This window comes from Pongo abelii, chromosome 3 (assembly GCF_028885655.2).
Source record: "Pongo abelii isolate AG06213 chromosome 3, NHGRI_mPonAbe1-v2.0_pri, whole genome shotgun sequence".
In the NCBI taxonomy this organism is placed as follows: Eukaryota; Metazoa; Chordata; class Mammalia; order Primates; family Hominidae; genus Pongo; species Pongo abelii.
This window is the reverse complement of record NC_071988.2, coordinates 25,835,476-25,856,415: the sequence shown is the minus strand read 5'-3', so window position 1 is coordinate 25,856,415 and position 20,940 is coordinate 25,835,476. Positions and strand designations below refer to the sequence as shown.

General features: G+C 37.2%; 1 protein-coding gene across 17 annotated transcripts in view; it reads right to left on the bottom strand.

Annotated features, from left to right (window-relative positions):
• TBC1D19 (TBC1 domain family member 19) overlaps nt 1–20,940 on the bottom strand; it is a 211,270-nt gene that overhangs the window by 48,090 nt on the left and 142,240 nt on the right. For all 17 annotated transcript variants that reach the window (XR_008524383.2, XR_008524384.2, XR_010139637.1 and 14 more), the window contains 2 exons: nt 15,787–15,871; nt 13,666–13,710 (listed from right to left, as the gene is read on the bottom strand). Coding sequence is in view for 14 of the 17 variants with exons in the window: in XM_054553803.2 (XP_054409778.2) it covers nt 13,666–13,710; nt 15,787–15,871 (130 nt within the window). In the remaining 3 variants the exon portion in view is untranslated. The remainder of the gene's footprint in view (nt 1–13,665; nt 13,711–15,786; nt 15,872–20,940) is intronic.

Sequence of the window (20,940 nt, the reverse complement as noted above, 5' to 3'; positions counted from 1 at the left end):
TAATAATCCTGAATTCTTATTCTGTTATCTAATGCATTCTCTAGTTCTCCCGATTCTACAAAACTGAAAAACTTGATAAGTATACTATGTCCTCATCAAAAGCAATATAAAAATGCTGAACATGATAGGGTGAAGACTAGAATTATCAGTAGAAACTCCTTTCATATTGATATCAATGCATTAATCAGCAACCTGTTGCGATAAGGGCATGGACTGGATGTCAGACAGACTTGGTTGGGTTCATCCGGTTCTATCACTTAAAGAGTGTGTTTGTGTGTGAGTGTGTGTGTGTGTGTCTTTGCATATGTCTCTTAACTTCTCTAAGCTTTAGCTTCCTCATCTGTAAATCAGAGATAACGCCAGAACTCACATAATATGATTAAATGAGATAACAGTTGTAGCTTAGCCATTAATAAATAGCTTAGGGCCTATACTATTTATTTAAAGAGCTTAGGCTATTATTTATTAATAAGCAAATGTTAATTGTTGATGTTATCATTTACAAGTTAGTTCGTACTTCTTTGTTGTTTCTAGAAGCCATTTTATCAAAAATAGTATGAGAAAAGCCAAATTATTCTGAACTGGTATGCCAGGCCAACCATCTTCAGAATTTTGTGCAGCACTGCTTTAAGCTCACAAGTTAAAATTCTGAGGATCGACATTTTCTCTAGTCTTCTAGCACACAGATTCATGTTCTCCAACTTCTGCTGAATTTTATGTTGTGTATCAATTTTCTTATTCCTCTCTATGATTAGCCACCACATTCTTTAAAAATTTCCTCCCTTTTCAAGTGTTTAACACTTAATTGTAGACTTCACTTTCTCCTCACTAGGAGGCTGATGCCATTGACATGAACTCCTTCCTTTGTCTGTTCTTCATATTTCATCTGTTTTCTCACTTACAGCCCAGAGGAGGATGTATCCTTTTTCTTTTTCACCCAACATCTTCACCTGTGCTCTCAATCGTGTTTCCTTGACTTTCACAGTGACTGGCAAGGAGCGGTCAGGTTTGCAGCTTGTTTATGTGTGGCCTGTGAGCTAAGAATGGCTTTTACATATTTTAAAGGATTACTTCAAAAACAACAAAGAATAATATGGGACATGGACTGTTTATGGCCAGCAAAACATGAAATATTTACCATCTGGCTGGTTAAATGAAAAGTCTGCCAAACACTGCTGTGGACTCCTGCCCCATCAACCATCCCTTCCCCCTTGCTGCATGTGCATCATTCCACATATATGTGCTGTGTCCCTGTGATGTGCCAGACACTGTTCTAAGAACTGTAGCTGCCATTTGATTAGGGACAAAACAATCATAATAAAAATAAGTGAATACATGTCAGATAGTAATAAGTGCTATGAAGAAAAATAATGGAGAGAAGGAGGACAAGGCCAGGCTAGGGTGGAGGAGGACTTACTGATAAAGAGCCCTGAAGCTGTGGAGGTGAGAATCATCTGACAAGGGTGACGTGGAAGCCCTAGCTTCATGTGATGATTGTCATAAACAGGGTTACCTTTACTAAGGGCAACTGGTCTTCAGCTGGATAGTGGTGGGATCTGCTCTTTACTCCTCTAACAAAGCAGAGTAGAAGCAAGGAGTGGGTGTATCTTATCAAAGTAATCATATCTTTAGTCTTTCGTATTTCACTGCATCCTTTCAGCCAAGGATGTTATAAATATTCTTACACATAATAAGAAGAAGAAATAAGAAAGAAGAAGAAAAAATAGGAAGGAAGGAAGAAGAAGGAAGAAGAAGTAGTCAATTTTTTTTCCCGGACCCTACTTTCCCATCAAACAAATCTCTAATCTTGCTCATTTTCTCGAAGCCAGGCTTAATTTTTTTTTAAACTATATTCACTTCCTTTACTTCCTTATTATGTATCCTCAAATTCTCACAAATGGTTTCCCATCCCTACGGACGTAACTTCTGATTGCCAAATCCAGGGGTTTCCCTTCTTTGTATGTTGTACTTAATAGCCTCACAGTCAAACTTGAGTCTACCATGGCATTGATGACACGATGCAGATTGGGCTTCTTGTCCCACAGAAACTTTTGCTGCTCAGTTTTTTGTGAGTGTTTGTTTTGTTTCTGGCAGTTCTCTCTTCTGCGCACTCCTTTGATATAGCTCTGAGACTCTGTATACTTGTTTTCTCTCTCGCTCTACCAGTATTCTCATTATTAATGCATAATACCAACCTTAAAAGCCTAGTATCCTCAGGCTCCTTCTGGTCTCTATTTTTGTAAATGACTCACCACCTCCCTAGTCATTCAGGGAAGAAACTTTTGAGTCATTTTTGCTCTCTAGTTCTCCCTTAGCCCTTATACCTAAATGTGATTACGTACCTCTCCTGTCTCTTTTGGATAATGACCACTTAACTCTTCAGTCTTCATTCCTCCTCTGTACCCCACAAGCACTGCTCTAATCCCTCCAAATTGATCGCCACCCCTTCAGCCTCTGGGTGCAAGACAAGGGCTGTAGGCAATGTTCTCCTCTACCTCTGGCCCTGGCCCTGCTCTACTCGTTCATAATTTTAAACAATAATCTTCCTAGAAAGATCTCCCTGATAGCCTTGATCCCTCCCCCTAAGCAATTCATTAATCAGTCCTCTTCTTTCAGTTGATTTGCCCTCATTGATTGAGGTACTACTCCTTCACACTGTGCAATTCTGACTCCAGCACTTTCTACCTGTGTACGCTTATGTACGTTACTTAACCTGCTTCCTCATCCAAAGCTGCTTTTAGACTAAGGCACAGGGGCTCGAGCTGAGGGCTCTGTGACCCTCCTCCGGCTGTACTCCTTACCCAGAGCCAATGTTTCTCCTTCCAGACCACATCCGAGGTACCCAAGACTCTGAAATTCTGAGCCCAAAGGCTCCTAAGACAGCTTCCAGGGCCTGCATGTTCTCTTTGGTGGGGAAGAGAAGAGAAGAGAAGGTATACACCTCCTGATACACCTGTATACCTCAGGACAGAGAGGTGGCCAAAGGCTGGCTATTTGTGGAAACTGTGAACAGAGGTTGGACCAGGCTTCTGTCCATGAAGCCTGTCCAAGGTGTGAAGTGGAGCCGTAGGTGAGAAGTGGGTGTGGATACCACAGGCTAGGGAAGGATGAAGAGTCTGATAATTCTGAATTCAAACCTGGCCTTCCAGACTGTTATCAAAGTATATGTGTCAAGGAAAGAAAATAGCGTAGACTTTATCAGTTTATGAGTCTAATTTATAACTTTTAAATATTTTGACCTATGGTAGGTGGACCTCTATTCGTTCTTCTGCTCTGGGCCCTGCAAAGGTTGGAGAGAAACTTGCCTTCAACAATCAAGTGGGAACAATACCAATGAGGTGGTGAGGATTAAATATTATAATATATGCAATATGATTAGCACAATATTTGATACAAAGTCAGTACTTAAGAATTGCATTCCTTTCCCTATCTTACTGTCTTTTAATAGTTTTTTATTTTTTTCTCTCCCAGTAGAATAAATCCTTTGAGCATAGGAACTGTTTTTTATTTATGTATCTCTATATCCAGAGACAAAGCACAGTGCCCAGAATATAACAGGTACTCATTAAATGCTTGCAGAATGAATATATGCATCTGTAGGGAGTCTACCTCTATCATTTTTTAACCTTTTATTTCCTTCCCTACTGCCATGATCAGAATTCTGTCCCTTTTTTTAACCTTTTATTTCCTTCCCTACTGCCATGATCAGAATTCTGTCCCTAATAAACTCTTACCTATGGTTCTGTAAGAGTCTCCTAATTGGTATCCTTTCCTCCAAACTCTCAGTTCTCTAACTAGTTGTTGAAATTAGAGAGCTCAAGTTATCTTTCAAAAATATTAATGAGACCATGAAGGAGTTCTCTACCTCCACTGAGGATTTTCCACTATTTATCCATCTACCAAATATTTGCTGAGCTCCTACTCATCTAATTAACAAATATTTAAAAACCTACTCTGTAGCCTCTGGAGATATTAAAATAAATATGACATTGTCCCTGTATTTATAGAGCTCACACTCTAGCCTTGTAATATAGGCTAAGTGTATACACAATAAAATTCAAGACCTTTGATCTGGCCTTAAACATTCATGATTATGTCCTGCAACCTGAGCTACATCTGCCTCCCCCTTGGCATACTATCCTAACTCCATATACTCTGTGGTATAGTCACACTAGATTATTTATCGTCACCAGTATCCCTACAGTTTGATAACTCTGAACTTGATAATTTTTTATTCTATTTAGCCATCAAAACCTTACTAAGGTCAGTTATAACCTCAGACAAACATTTCCTGATCTCTTAATCATAATTAAATGCTCATTCTTCTGCATTCTCATGGCACTTAGCTCATATTTCCAACCCTATGATTTCACTATGTTTTGTGTTATAATTAGCTGTTTAACAGGTTGTTCCTGAGGATAGGAAATATATTTTATTCATCTGAGTATACAACTCATGGTGCCACATACATAGTTGATGATATACATCTTTGCAGAATGAAGAGATGAGTAAATCATAGATACAGAAGCAGCAAGAGAAGTATTGGTCTCTAGTTAGGAGATCAAAGTTTAATTGTGGGCTTAACACAAACCAGCTGGGTAACCTTAGGAACATCATCAAACCTCCTGAGCTTCAGTAACCTGCCTGACACACAAGGGGACTATGATTGCCTCTGATGTATCATCTAACTCTAAAATTAGAGGTTAACAATTAAGTCTAGAGGAAATGTGAAAAAAATTGTGAGACTTGAAGAAAACAGTACCTATAAAGACTTTCCAACAGTAAGACTCTTTTTTTTTTCTTTTTTTTGAGATGGAGTCTCGCTCTGTCGCCCAGGCTGGAGTGCAGTGACACGATTTCAACTCACTTCAAGCTCCGCCTCCCGGGTTCAGGCCGTTCTCCTGCCTCAGCCTCCTGAGTAGCTGGGACTACAGGTGCCCACCATCATGCCCGGCTAATTTTTTTTGTATTTTTAGTAGAGATGGGGTTTCACCATATTAGCTAGGATAGTCTCAATCTACTGACCTCGTGATCTGCCCGCCTCAACCTCCCAAAGTGCTGGGATTACAGGCGTGAACCACCGTGCCCGGCCAATAGTAAGACTCTTTAACAATTTAAAGGCCCTTTGCATTCTAGAAACTAAAAAAATTAAAAACCAGATTAGAAGGTCAATATTCCCAATGACACTATAGCCACCAGCTTCAGTTCCAGGGACCATCTGGAAGGAGAGCTCAAAAAACATTTCTTCTTCAAGACTTTCTCTATATTCTTTGGTTGAGTCTCTTTTTCTTCCGCCTGTCTTTTTTTTTACCTTCCTACTGCCTCTGCTGTTTCATGTTATTTCCTTTACTAATTATAAACTTTTAACAAATAATTACAAAGTTTATCTGTCTTTTCTAACTTTTCTACAATAAACATGTTGACATGTGAAAGAAAAACTCAGAGAAAAAAATAAGTTAATAAATAGAAGGCATATTTTGATGCCTTATAAAAGTGTAAGTACATATTATATCTTTCTAAATACTAAATCTCAAAGCAGATTGCTATTATATAAAAACCTGACAGCCTTACTTAAAAAACACTTTTGCCTTCCTCTTTTAAGCCACTGCACTGCGGAAACATTTCAACAAGTGGCTAAGGTAGTCAGAAATGAAGACATTATTAATATTTTCATCTTATAAAAATGTTTATTAAGGATCTGCTAAGTGTAAGAATACCCTAGTCAGGACAAGGCACTTTTAATAAGAAAGCTTACAATAAATTAATTAGTGAACTATGAAGCAGCAAAAAGGGATGCAAGTATTAAGATGAGTCAGGTTTAACCACTTTTACTACATTTCCCCCAAGTTCTGAAATCTATAGCTTTTCTTTAAGTAGCTAGGATACAAGCTGTTTGAAGAAAGAACTGTATTTCATACTGTGTATTATCTTCAGCATCCAGCACAGTGTCTTCCGTAAGTGAGATGCCCAGTAAATGTTAATGATGGAAATTTGAGCATTTATAAATATAATCGAGGCTTATAAATAAAATACTAAAATATAAAATTCATTTATAAATAAGTAATTAAGATATAGGACAGAAAGCTTTTGATAACTCAATGTTGAAAGAACAAATGACCAAAGAAGTCATACAGACATGAATTTGAATCCTGTGTGACTCTGGGCAAGTTACGAACCCTTGCTGAAACCATATTTTCATTTCTGAAAATGGAGATAAACAAGATCAACTTCATTGGGTTGCACTACAAAGCACAACGGAGTTAATTTATTTAAAGTGTGCCAGTGTAGTGTTCAGTCCACAGTGGATGCTCAATAACCCATAGTTATTTTATGCTCTCAGAAGGGAAAGTGCCACATTAACATATCAGCTTAAACCTAAGAAAATCTTTTTTTGTCAGTATCAGATAAAGGCACACTTCAGCTTAGCCAAGATTAGCCTGGGCTTAAGGCTCCAAAAAAAGGCTACACAGTCCGCTTTGTTGAAGGACAAGTCAGATTCTGGCAAACAAAATCCGGAGGCATAAGAAGCAGTGAAGAATCCATTAACACTGTAGGGTGCATACCACCTAGAACATTTCTTTAATCTTAGAGGTTGTTATGTTCTTGGCTAGTTTTTCGAAATCCTTCCCTTTGCCTCTCATCACTTCAGCCTTTCAAGGGTCAAGTTTCATTCACCTGGCTACCACCCAAGAGCATGTTTCCAGCAGGCGTCAGGATGCTTGGGGCACATCTCATATCTGGCCTCAGAGTTCTTCTACAAGTCTGCTATGAGTAATTATTTTCAGATTCTAGCCTTTCCTTATGCATCTGAAGAAAGTCTAAAATATTAACTGCCTATTCCACTCAATGTGAATAACTTTATAAAGTGATGATTTATGGGCCTTTGACAAAGCTCAGAATGGCAAACATTGTCAACTAAAATAAATCTTAAACTAGACGAGATATAAATAGTAAATATGACTCAGAAAATACCCCAAATATTAACATGCTTTGCACTTATTAAATATTTTCTCTTCATTTCCTCATTGTCTCTATTAATACTTAGCATTTATCGTTGTACCATAACTCGCCCATCTGATTCACTTCAACTTCACTCCAGCTGAAAGCATATTATTACTTAGTACAGTTTATTTAATTCATTTGTTGAAGTAATCATTTCCTCTGTTTATTCTCATTCCACATGTAGCCTACAGGTCAGTAAGAATAGAGATTGGGACAATGATTAAATTGTTTTCTAGTTATTTCCATTATTTTTCTGAATTAGAATGTCACATTATGGTTTTGTTACTCTATTTCAGTAGTTAAAATTTCACAAAACATCGGAACATAACCATATTTAAATATCAATCTGAAAATCTTACTATAAAATTTTAGTGAGGTTTTCATTGAAGTCTAAAGTTATACCTTAAATGAATTTTAGAATATGAGATATTTTATTTAATTAATATGGATGACAAAGTACATTGCTATTTATTAATTTGACACTTGCAAGAAGATTTAAAATGATGTACTTTGATTATTTTTCTTCTAAGAGCCTTATCTAATCTTCGTTGTAAGAGGCTGTCCAGTGTACTGTAGGATGTTTATCAGCATCCCTCTCCCCTGGCTGACAACCAAAAATGTCTTCAGACATTGCCAAATGTTTCCTGATGTGTGTGTGTGTGTGTGTGTGTGTGTTGAGAAAATTGCCACTGGTTGAGAATTACTGCTCTAGAGTACTGAAACTGCCCTACCCAATATTCACTGACAATTGTTTTCTTCTGTCATGTAGGAAACAAATGGTATTAACAAATTTATGATGGTTGTTTATCACTTGTAATTAAGTCAGTCAGATATATGTGTATTTTTCCTACAAGTCTGGTTTCCTTGCTTCTACTCTTATTCCTCTGTATTCTATGTTCATTCTCTTATTTATTCCCTCATTTATTCAATAATGTTTACTGAGCACAGACTTTATGTCATGCATGATTCTAGGTGCTAGATATGTTGGTCACCAAAACTACTAAGGTCCTTGTTCTCTTGGAGCTTACATTCTAGTGACACTTTTATTCTACACAGTAGACAGGATGATCGTTTAGAAGTATTAATCAGGGTTGGGCATGGTGGTTCATGCTTGTAATCCCAGAAACTTACGAGGCTGAGGTGGGCGGATTGCTTGAGACCAGGTGTTCAAGACTAGCCTGGCAACATGGTAAAATCCTGTCTATAGGAAAAATACAAAAAAAATTAGCCAAGCATGGTGGTGTGCGCCTGTAGTTCCAGCTACTTGGGAGGCTGAGGTGGGAGGATCACTTAAGCCCAGGAGGTCAAGGCTGCAGTAGTTCATTATCGGGCCACTGCATTCTAGCCTGGGGAAGAGCAAGACTTTGTCTTGGGGGGAGAAAAAAAAAAAAAGAAAAATCATTAATCAGGAATTGGAGGAGAGATGTCACTGAGAAGAGTGGAGTAGGAAACTCCCAAACTCCATTCCTCCATTAAAGCAATGGTTAAGCTGGCAGGAACTGTTAGAATCAACTTTTTTGAACTCTGGAATTTAATAAAAACTTACAACCACCAGGGGAATGTTTAATGAAGAAAGAATTTTAGTAAGAGAGCATATGGCATTTTAATTTGCCCACCTACCATACCCTACTCTCCAACTTGGCAGCAGCCATGAAGACCATGGCTCACATTCCTGATGCAGCTTGCTGGTACCAGGGGGATCTTGTATCAAAAAATTGTGGTTGTGTGTTTTGACCTATATAGTAGCTAACTGAGGGACTGGCTCAGGAGATTGCCTTCATTTTATTTGCCTCATCTCTGAGTTTTTTCAGGACTGACATGGCCTGCCAAGAGGCATTTGTCAAAAGCATTTAAAGGAAATATATACTAGCTGCAGCCACCTAGGAGAAGGAATAAAAGATGGGAGTGGTGGTATACAGACTGAAAAGCCTGGGAAGAAAGAGGCGGGGAAGGAGCTACTTGGGGCATGAGGGCTTTGGAAAGCATCTGTGTATACAGGGGAATCTAAAAAATACCCGAGAAGACCTTAGGCTCCCACCTCTGACTGCCTTTTAGGCTCTGTGCAAGCAGGAAGTGAAGGCTAACATAGAGTTGTAAACGGCCTGGTTAAGCCTTGAAGGAGTGCCCCAATACCCAGCCAATCTGCAAAGACTGAAAGAGTGTTTTTTATTTTTGGTTCTAGATATTTAAGAAAACCTCTGTCAAATCACTAGCTGACTGTTACTCTAGTAAAATAAAGACTTCAGTGAGCATACAAGATGAAAAATATCTCTACAAAAATATCTGTATAAAATATCTTTATAAAAATAATTTAGAAAAGTCACTAAACAACACCTAGAACCCACAACAAGCAACAACAATGAATTCTTGGGGAGGAGGACACAGAGACTCCCCTTTCCAGTGATATCACAGTATAATATTCAAATTATTCCATTTTCAACAATAAAACAATTACTAGGCATGTGAAGAAATAAAAAAGTATAACCCATTCACAGGAAAAAAATTAATAAAAAATCCCTGAGGAAGCCCAGACATTGGACTTACTAGACAAGACTTTAAATCAACTATCTCCCTAACTGACCTAGCTCCATCTACGTCTTCTACCTCACCTTGTATCAGTCAATGCTTTGCTCACTATTGCCAGTCACACTGGCCATCTTGGTGAGCTTCAGACCATCAAGCTTATTCCTGCCTTCAGACATGCTGTGTACTCTCTTCTGGAATGTTCTCCCATTTCATTGCATAGCGTACTCCACATAGTCTGTCTCTGTTCATATTCCATCTCCTCAGAGGCAACTTTCCTGACTACTTGATCTAAAATGGCTATGCCCATCCCAACAATTTCTGCTCCCTTTCATTGTTAAGTTCATCATTCTTTGAAATTACTTTCATTCATTCATCCTTTGTTGACTGATTGATGATTGATTGATTTTATGTTCCCCTTACTAGAAGGTAAGCTCCTTGGCAGCCGGTACTTTATTTGTATCATTTACTGTGGATCACCCTCCTACAACAGTGACCTAGGCTAAATAAATATTTATCAAACGAATAAAGACAATTTATATGTGTTGAATAACAACAAAAAATTTTAAAAGCTTATAAAATTCTTCTGAGAAGTCTCCCTCAGTTCAGAAATTTTGCTCACTAGCTGTTTGGTGAATCTACTAGAGGAAATCTGTCCATCGGTGATTCTTCAAATGATGTGAGAGAACAAAATGTCTGATGCCACCATAGCCTGTCATTTCCCTCCCAGGGAAGGTAATCACAGGCATGTTGGGGATAGTGGTGAGAAAACCTCTGCCCCCCTGTAAGCACTGGCCTAGTCAGGGAATGAGAGTGTGTCAGTGAACTGCAGGCTAACCTCTATGTGTGGTCCCCTGAGACCAAGAAAGCCAGAACAGTTTTGGTGGTAGTAGTGACAGAGGTGTCAAGATTTCAAAGTAATACTATCTTTGGCAGAGGTTCAAAACAGGGTGGGTAACATAAAAATGCTGCTAAGTATTGCCTTGAGCTTAAAAAAAAGCGGGGGACAGTAGATTCACTGGTCTTTGTCTCTTCTTGTTCTGAAACTTCAGAATCATTGCCCAGAGAAAAGTGTCCTCCTTGATTCTGGCAAGTTCTAAAACAACCTGAGAGGAGAAATGATTCTGTAGAACTAAATTTATGAACAGCTGTGGGCTTATCTCACTAAGGATTAAACAGTTTTCATTCTACACAAAAATCTTTCTAGAACCTATCATATACATCCTCTACCTTTTTATTACATTAACTACTTTCCTTTCTTCCCAAATTCACTATAATGAGCTCAGCAACATCTTCTGAGGCAGTAGGGCATCCTGATAAGAATGTTGCTTCTGAAGCCAGACAGCTTGGATTCAAAGTTTGGCTTTGTCACTCACCTGTTGGGCAGGTTAACACTCTATGCCTCAGTTTCTTTATATGTAAATAGGGATAATATTAGTACCTTCCTCATAGGTTCTTGTAAGGACTAAATGAATTAATATATGTCATATACTTAACACATTGCCTGGGATATAGTACTGCTTGGAAAATGTTTGCTGCTGCTGCTATAACTATACTGTTACAATTATTACTATAGCAAGATTTTTTTTGGTGTCTTGAGCTCATTATAAAGATGTTAAATTATAATATGCTGCAACTTAGTGATACCTTCTTAAAGGGCGCAGCGTTACTAGCTTTTACATAAAATGGCCCCAGACTGATTTGCTGGAGTGGTCTAATACGCTGTTTTATAGCTCCTGTATTTTCCTTTGTGAAGTCCCCTTTTTACTTCTCACTGTTGTTGCTATTTTTTCATATGTATATCAGCCTTTTCCATGCTTCTATTTTTGCAGGAGGCATAAAAAAGAGTTAACCAATTTGTTAGACATGTGTGTTAAGTAAAAGCTAATATATTCTAAACTAAGTTGAAAAAACACTTCTATGGATGGAGAGAAGAACTTGAGTCCATGGACAACTCTTTTGGCTATTCAGAGGTATTTTGTTATTGTTTCTTGCTTCTTAGATAAAATATAAAAAGTTACTATAAAAGTAAGTTTCTGGGATAATAGATGTAACAATGGTAATACATAAAGTTAAAATTAACAAACCTCCAATTGAGTTCAAATAAATATTCATTACAGTCCTATTACATGCTAGATACTGAGGCAACAAAAATGAATGATATAGTTCTGAACTACAAGAAGCTTGCAATTCAGAGGAGGAGATAAAGTATAAACAAACAATATCAAGATAATATAGCTAGAGATATCAAAGAGTTTAGACCAGGTGCTATGGGAGTGTAGAGGAAGGCCCTTCGCCTAGCCTGGGGATTCAGGGAAAGCTTCCTGAAAGAGGATCGTGCCTAAACTGAGCTCGATGACAGCCACGTGAAGAAAGGTTAGATGGGCTATTCTAAGCATGGAAACATGAGAAGTGAGGAGACAGGAAGCAGCATAGTGCTTTCGTGAGAGTATGTAGCTGTGGGTATAAATAATAAATAGTTTGATACTGCTGTAATTAAAAATGAGATGGGAAATGGTGGGAAATGAAGCTAGGAGGTAGACTATAGGGATCAGACTCAAGAGGTCCTCATATGTCATGCTGAGAAGCTTGAATATCACTTGTTAAGAGATGGGAAGCCATTAAGAACACTTTGAGAAAAATGGCAATTTGCAGATTTTCACTTTAGATGTATAACTCAAATGAGCAGTGTAAAAGACAGCAAAACTAGAAAAGACTGTAGGAAGAGGGACCAGTTAGATGGTTGTTGCAATTAACAAGCTAGAGATAGTAAGAACTGAAAGCAGACAAGGCAGCGGGGATGGCATGGAAGAGAGGGTTCCAGATGTATTTGGAAGATAAAATTGGAAAGTCCTGGTGACTTATTAGATTAGTTGGGGACAAGGTGGAGAGAAATCTAGGATGGCCTTGAGTTACTAGGAAGATGATAATTCAATTAACTGAGAGAGAAATAGGTGGGTTTTTGTTTTTTGTTTTTTAATTTAGTTTCTTCTTTTTTCTTTTGGGGGTGGGCATAAGAAGATAAAACAGTGAGTTCAGGCTGGGACATATTAAGCTTGAGGTAGTTATGGGAGAGGTACGAACTGGATATATTTTAGAGTAATTAACAATAGACAGAATCATAAAAGCAAATGGCAGCCCCTAGATAAAAGTAAGAGAAGAGAAGAGCAGCAGAACAAGAGTGAGATATTAAAAGAGGGACAGAGGTAGATGGCCCATGAAACTGAGATTCCATATTGAGAGATACACGGAGAGAACAGCGCCATGAAAGCCAAAGCCATGTATGAGTTTTAGATATAGTGATCAGTAAAGTTAAACGCACTCATAACAGCTACATTTTCTGAGCACTCACTACGTCAGGCACTTTGTGGTTTTATATACCGTATATCATTTCATCTATTATCCACATGGTACAGATGATGAACCTGAAGTTCAGAGAAGTCATGTAACTTACCTAAGGTCATAGGGTAAGCTGGCAGAACTGGGATCTGAACCCAAGTCTGCTGGATTACAAAAATCCATGTTCTTAACTCTGCTGGAGTAAAAGAACTTCTTCAGGATGCAACTTAATATTATCATAAGGACTGCTATATATTGCTTTTCCAAAAAGCATATCTTAAAACCTGTCTAGTTATCTCAAAAGAATATTTATATCTAATGAGGTCATTATATATTTGATCACTTTATAACATCAAAATAGGTGATTTCAGTGATACCTTTTAATAATCTTTTTGTTTCATAAATACTACATTGGTCAAATTATGAGAACAATAAGGTGCAATACAAGATAATCCACTCAGTTGAGTAAAGCCCAGCTCCAACAAACCCAAAAGGAAGGTCCTCGTTGGACTAGCTGGTGTTCTTCACAGGAAAACGAAGTGCCTTGGACTTAGATCGAAGCATACTCAGCTTTCTCACAGGTTTACTGTTGGTCTCAGGGAGAATCAGAGACAGTATGCATAATTTAGCACAAACCTACCACAAATGTGGAAGATTTCATTAAATTATACATTCTATGGAAGGTTTATTTTAGATAATAAATGATTATCCATTAAAGAGAGAATAAGAAAGTCAGATTTTGATTATAAAAGTTGTAATTTTTTCACTTCCCACTAGAGGAAGCAATAGCATTACTCTTACCATTTGGTGGGTAAAAGACAGCATATTCTTCCAGTCCTAGTTTTCCTATAAGAGAAAACCATAAAGGATTTCAATATGATTAAGTAAATAAATCTTTAAAAATCAACTTATTTTGTGAATGTTCTAACAACAGAATTTTAAAAACTACTATAAACTTATATGTCATTTCGTGATATGGAATTAACTTAAAAATGTACCAGCCAATCTTTTGATATTAGCAAACCCTTTCATCAATTAAAGTAACATGAACATAAGCACAACGGAAGCGACACAAAACAACCAAAAGAACAAACGCTTTCAAGTTCCTTAGGCACTTAAGAAGAGAAGTACCTATTTATTATGCATAAAATTGTTTTGCTAATTATAAATAAGTCTAATCTATTCATTAAAGCAAGTCTTAAGCTTTTTAATACTGTGTTTACACTTTTATGGAATGTGCTGAAAGTTAAAAATTAAATGACTAGCTGTCTGGTGGTCATATTTTCTGAATACCAAAACAGTTCACATGATTTCAGAATGGGGCTGAATATTTGAAATCAGAATTGTCCCAGAAAAGTAAAGTATATTCACAATAGTCAAATATTTAACGAGTTTTAAAAAGTATCTTTCCTTTAAAACTCTTAAAAGTTCTCAGTTTTTTCCATCTTCCACTGAATATCTTTAAATAGCTTTTACTTTGACAGTTTTTCTAACACTTTGGAGTTTATTGAAAAGTCACTTGTATTTTTATATTGGGCTAAGAGTAATATTTTTAGTTAAAAAAAAGTTCTTTTTATTCTTGTTAGGGGTGGTGACAGAGATGAAATGAAGAATAAGAAGTGTGAGCAGTTCAGGTTAGGGTGGAGACAAAAAGGATTGATCTTGTGAGCAAGAAGAGAATGGAATAATGAATAGGTAGGTAGGTAGGTAGATAAAATTGATTACTGGGCTAGGTGCTGAGAGGCAAACATATATATGTTCCCTCAACCATGTGGTTTATAGTCTAGACTAAACATGAAACATTAGGGTATATTTGCTAACTTTTCTAGCACAGACTTTAAGTGTTTAGAAGTTCAGAGGAGAGAGAAATGGATGATGGGTTGGTGGACATGGTGAGGTACTGGCTAGTTCTTCAAGGACCTATGATTTTTAAGGTTGGAAAGTGGGAAGCCTTCCACATGCAGGGACTATAGGAAGGCTAGAATGAATATGGGGTATTGTGGAATAATCAGGGAAGCAAAGTTAGTTAGGTTAGGACAGTATCAACTGGTCAAAGGCCTTAAAATCCTGGCTGAGTTTAGAGGTGAGCTCAGTAGATAATTAAGTTTACAATCAGTTTTTCAGCAGAAGACTTAAAGAAACAAACAAAAGATTTCCATAAATTCAATTTAGAAGCAATGGACCTAAGAAAACCTTACGTTAGGGGTAGCTGAAATCCAGCACAAGGTTATGTGGCCTCTCCTAGGGTAAGAGGTGGAGGAATCAGGCAGATAGTTCAGACATAAGAGATACAGGAGAAACAGTTTGTTTTTTCATGGAAATGGCAGAATGACCATACACAATGAAGTCTGAGCTTTCAGTGTTGGGTGTTCACCATTTAATAAAAAGGAAAAGTTGGGAAGGGCATTCAGCTGAAGTTAATTGTATCTTCAGATGATGGCAGGATATTGATATTTTATAAGCAGCTGGTGATAAAGAGGAGAAAAATAACTAAACTAGAAATTGGAGAGCTAAAAGCATATAAATTGTATCAAAGTTTTGAGTGTGGTGGAGCATTCTGAGAGAAGTATAGATTGTTAAAAAAAGTAGAAAAAGCAAATCTGTGTTATAAACTTATAGTTAGAAAGAAAAAGAAAAGTCAACAGTTATGACATAAAAACAACAATAAAGGGTAGAGCACACAGGGAAGACAGAGAAAGTAACTTGAAATGCTGCTTCTAGGAACCACTTTCCCGTGATTTGTGATAAATTACTTGGGCACTGATTTGAGGTATGAAAGGACGATTACGGTCATCTGAGAGAAATCTTAAGTAATTTATAATAAAATAATTTGGCAACACCACTATCTCCAAAAATAAAACAAATATTCTTGGCATGATTATGTAAGTCTTAAATACTTCCTTAAAATTATTAAAAATTTACCTCTTATGTATGATTTTGGTGGCGAGGCACTGTTGAATGCAAAGTGACTCAACACAGATGTATCCCGGGAAAAACAAAGTAATACCTGAATATAACATTGGAAAAAAAATAGAAATTAAGCACTATTATAAAACCAGGTAATTCATTATTTCCTACTCAGGAGGCATCCTTCAAGTTCAAGTACCATGCCTTGCAGTGGGAAGAATGCCCTTTATTGGTATACCTTTGGTAAGCATTACAGTGGGATGCCAAGTTCTTCCAAAGAGTTCTCACCATTTGCTACCTCAACTTTGAAGAGCAGAAAATGCAAACTGCTAACTAACGTTGACTCTTCTCTTGTGTTTTCTATCTGGACAAGAGAAACACCTGGGGGAAATTTAACAGATGAAAAATGTACGGAGAAGACCCTGAGTAACTACTGTGACATAGAGCAATTTGGGAAGTGCAGGAAATGAACTTGACTCATACTGGGATGCATCAGGCAGTTAGGCATGTCAGGGTGGGAGGGAAGGCAACTCGTGGTACTTAGAAAGGATAGCAGCAGCAGTAGAACAAGTGGTTGCCTAATAAAGGGTAGAAGCTAGCGGTCCTGACCAGTAGGGTAGAGTATGTCAACTCTATGTGGAGATGAAAATAGGCACGGTAGAAAGTCAGGATCAAGGATGTCCATTAGGAGGTACTAGATTGAGGACACCAGCCTGGAATTTGGCAGCAGGAGTCCAAGACCCAGTAAGGCCATTAGTGACAGGAAACCTGGGTCTCGGTATTAGAAGACCTGGGATTCTAAAAATATTACCAAGAAAAGAACTCAAGATAACTGAAAAGGCAGAACAGGTGCACAGAGTCAGGCTGAACTAGCAACAAGAGTGAAGGGAGAGGAAAAATCCTTGTGTCCAAGACACAAGAAAGGGGATACAGCTTTGGAAAAAAGGATAGGTAATGGAGATTGGGCATCAGTCAGGTTCACTGGTGGAATGCGTATCAACCACTGCCACTGCTTTGTTTTCATTATATTTTAAATGACTACATAAGTGGTACATGTTAATGACAAATTTAGAAATACAGAGTATTGGCTGGGCATGGTAGCTCATGCCTATGATCCCAGCACTTCGGGAGGCCAAGGCAGGAGGATCACTTGAGCCCAGGAGTTCAAGACCAGCCTGATCAACATGGTGAAACCTCATCTCTGTTTAAAAAAAAAAAAGATTAATTTTAAGAATAAAGAAATACAGATGATCAACAAAAGGGGAAACAGCCATAATCCCATCAGTCTTAATAATTTGAGGTATATCCTTTTAGACTGCTTTTTAACATACTCATACATATAATTTTTTCAAACCAAACAGGATTATACGTAGTTTCCTTTCACTATTGTAAGATAAATATTTCTTACACATTTTTATGTTGCCAAATATTCCACTGTATGAAAGAACAATAATTTATTTAACCTGTATTGTTGTTGAACATTTAATTATTTCCACTTTTCCCCAACTACAAACAACACTAGAGTGAATTTACTTATGGCTAAATATGTACACCTTTAGTTATTTAAATTCCAAAAACTGGACCACCTGTCTGGTCAATTGCTTTGGGCATTTTTAATTGAACGATGCCTCTCCCACATTTTCTCTATTTACTTCTACCTGACTCCTGTAAGATATAAGATTTACCTACACGTATTCAACCTGCCATACCTTTTACTTACTTTTATCCCCCCTGTTCCATTCTGGATGACTTCCTCAGATTATTTTTTAGTCAGTTCACTAATTCTCTTATTCTGCCCCTACTATGCACCAGGCACTGTTCCTTGTGTTTGGAATACATAAAAGGAAACAAACAAAACACCTCTTTTATGGAGTTTAATTATGATGGAGCAGAATGTGTGTGATAAATAGCAAATATGATAGATAATTACATTATATAGTATATTAGGTAGCAAGTACTATGGAAACAAGATAAAGGGGAACAGAGAAAGAGTGGGTGACACTTTAAAGAGGCTGTTCAGTGTAGGCTTCCTTGAGAAGGTGATATCTAATCAAAGATTGAAAGGAGTTGAGAAACTTAGCATGTGGATATATGTGCAAGAGCATTCCAGGAGACTTGTTAGGAGACTATTGACAGTGGCTTTCACTAAGATGGCAGCAGTGTGTGGCAGATGTATGACACACCACCCAGAGATCGTCCTCTAGGAATGAAGGACTGACTATAGCAGCTGGTAGTGCTGTAGCAAATAGCCCTCAGCAGCCAGCTCTTTTCATGGACTACCTCTGCTGGAGAGAGCTATTTTGCTCAAATATCAAGGTCACACCCTTTTCCTGAAATGGCCTATATCTGATGAAGAGGATGGAAGGGAAAAAGGTCTGAAATTCTTGTCCCCAGCTCAGGATGGGTCTGACAGTTTATCCCATCTTTAGAACTCTCTGCAGCATTGGCTGAGGGTTTCATTTAAACTGTATTGCAGCTAGAATTGTCCTTATGCTCAATCCTGCTCCATTCACTGCACTTCTACATGTGTTGATTCCAAGAGCACTCGCTAATAAACCTTTGGTATGCTTGTCTCCATCTAAATTGGCTTCCCTGGGAACCCATCTTACAATACAGTGAAAGTGGGGAAAAGTCAGATTCTAAATACACTGTGAAGGCAGGGCCAACAGGAGTTACTGATAGATTGAGATAATATTTTGGAGAAAGACAGGAGTCAAGGAGAGTAACATGTGGAAGTTGAAAGTAGAAGGATGTTTGATCTTAGCAAGTGGAACACCTTTAACTGAGACAGGGAAAGTGGCAGGCAGAACAGTTTGGGGAGTGAGATCATGGGTTCATTTTTCAACATGCTAAATTTGAGATGTCTGCAAGACATCTAAATGGAAAAATTGAAGAGGTAATTGGAGATATTTGTATGGAGTATAGAAGAAAAGTTTAAACTGAAGATATAAATTTGAGAGTTATCAACATATAGATGGTACTGAAAGCCACAAAATAGGTGAGCTTGGTGGAATCATCAAGTGAGTGAGTGTAACTAGAGAAAAGAAGACCAAGAACTGAGACTTGAGGCATTCTAGGACATTGGAGAAAAGAGAAGGAACCAGCCTAGACAACTGAGTAGTGAGTAACCATCAAAGGTGGATTTACCATGATGGTCTGTGAGTGCTGCAAGTTGCTGGGAGATGCAGAGTGTCCTAGGCAAGGAAAGTAAGCCAGTGTGTAATCAGAAAGCATTTCTATGTATGCGTTTCTAGTAAACTGTTTAATAAGATCTCAGAAGAGAAACACCTGAATCTCTATAGTTCTAATAATCTGTTACAAATTTTTCCTCATTCAAAACAAAAATATTGTTCTTATCTGGTTTTGTATTTATAATATGATACTCTTTTTCTCAAAGAAGGCCCTCCAAATTTTATAAGCTTTAGGTCCGCAAAATGCTGAATTTGCCACTGGTAACTAGAAAAGTAAGAGGAAAACTAAAAAGAATGTGGTGTCTTGAAACCCCAGTGAAGAAACAGCAAAAATGAATCAAATGCTATTGAGAGATTAGTTAAAACGAGGATGGATAATTGGTCATTGGATTTAGTTCTTGATGACCTTGACAAGAGTAGTTTCAGTTCAAGTGGTAGAAGCACCATACACAATGTTTGGTACCTGCTTCTTAAAACAACATGGCACATGTATACATATGTAACTAGCCTGCATGTTGTGCACATGTACCCTAAAACTTAAAGTATAATTAAAAAAAAGAAAAAACAAACAAACAATGCATTAAAGAGATCTTTTCATATCAGTATATACAGAGCTGCCTCATTCTTTTTAATCTTTTTGGTAGAGACAGGGTCTATTTATGTTGCCCAGGCTGGTCTTGAACTCTTGAGCTCAAGTAATCCTCCTGCCTCAGCCTTCCAAAGTGCTGGGATTACAGGCATGAGCCACTGTGCTTGACCCGCTGCATTCATTTTTAAAGGGCTGTATCATGTTTGACTGAATATGTACTCCATGATTCATTTAATGGGTTACTCCCCAATATATCAACATTCATTTTCAACTTTATGCTGTTTCTGACAATACCAAAACAATTAGCTTTTTACTGTATCATTTTACACATATGAGTGTCTCTGTAGAACAAATACATAGGAATAGAATTGCCCAGTCAGAGAGTATACACATTGAAAAATGTGATGGCTATTTGGCTGTATATTTATATCCCTTGTTTTCTTTTTCCAGCATTTCTATACGTTTACAGTCTAAAAGGGAGCTGTGTGAATAAGCTCAATCCCTTATGTTGCCTAACTCTATTTTCTATTACATAGTCTAAATGATTATTACTCATATTTAAAAGAGTAAGGGATTTTAATATTTTATTTGGTAAAGAGGCAGTTAACTGAATCATCTTATTAGTTCTACTGGCTTTCAGTCCAATCCCTTGAATTTTTAAATAACTATAGTTAACAATAATGTTGTGTCCTTTCTTTTATCATTTTATTTTTCTTATTCCATTGTTGAGAAATTCCAAAATGATATGTTATTTCCTTCCTTTAGTGGGAACATCTCTAGTATTTCACTAATGAGTAACATTAACTTACATTAATATTGCAAATGTTGGTTTCAGATAAATACTATTATGTCAAGAAAATATATTAATACCTGATTTCTAGTGTATAAAAAGTATAAAAATGAATATTAAGTTGCAAAACAATGTGAATATACTTAACAGTGCTAAACTGTACCTTAGAAATGGTTAAGTGGTCAATTTTATGTTGTGATTTGTTTTACTACAATTAAATACTTTTTTAAAATTGATATTATCAAATACGGTCTCAAATAAATTTTTGGCATCTATTAAGATAATCAGGTGAATTTTATTTTTTGACCTATTAATATAATAAATATTTTCCAATAATTAAGAAAAACCATTAGGCTCTAAAAATTCTAAACTTATAAATATTAATCTCTTCTCCTGCCAAACTTTCACATACCACTGTGGTCGGTAGCATAATGGTCCCCAGAGATGTCCACATCCTAATCCCTGAAATTTGTGTGCTACCAGTTTGGATATGGTTTGTCCCTATGAAAACTCCTGTTGAAATTTGATTCCCAATGTGGTACTGTTGGGAGATGGGCCTAGTGGGAGGTGTCTGGGTCATGTGGGCAGATCCTTTATGA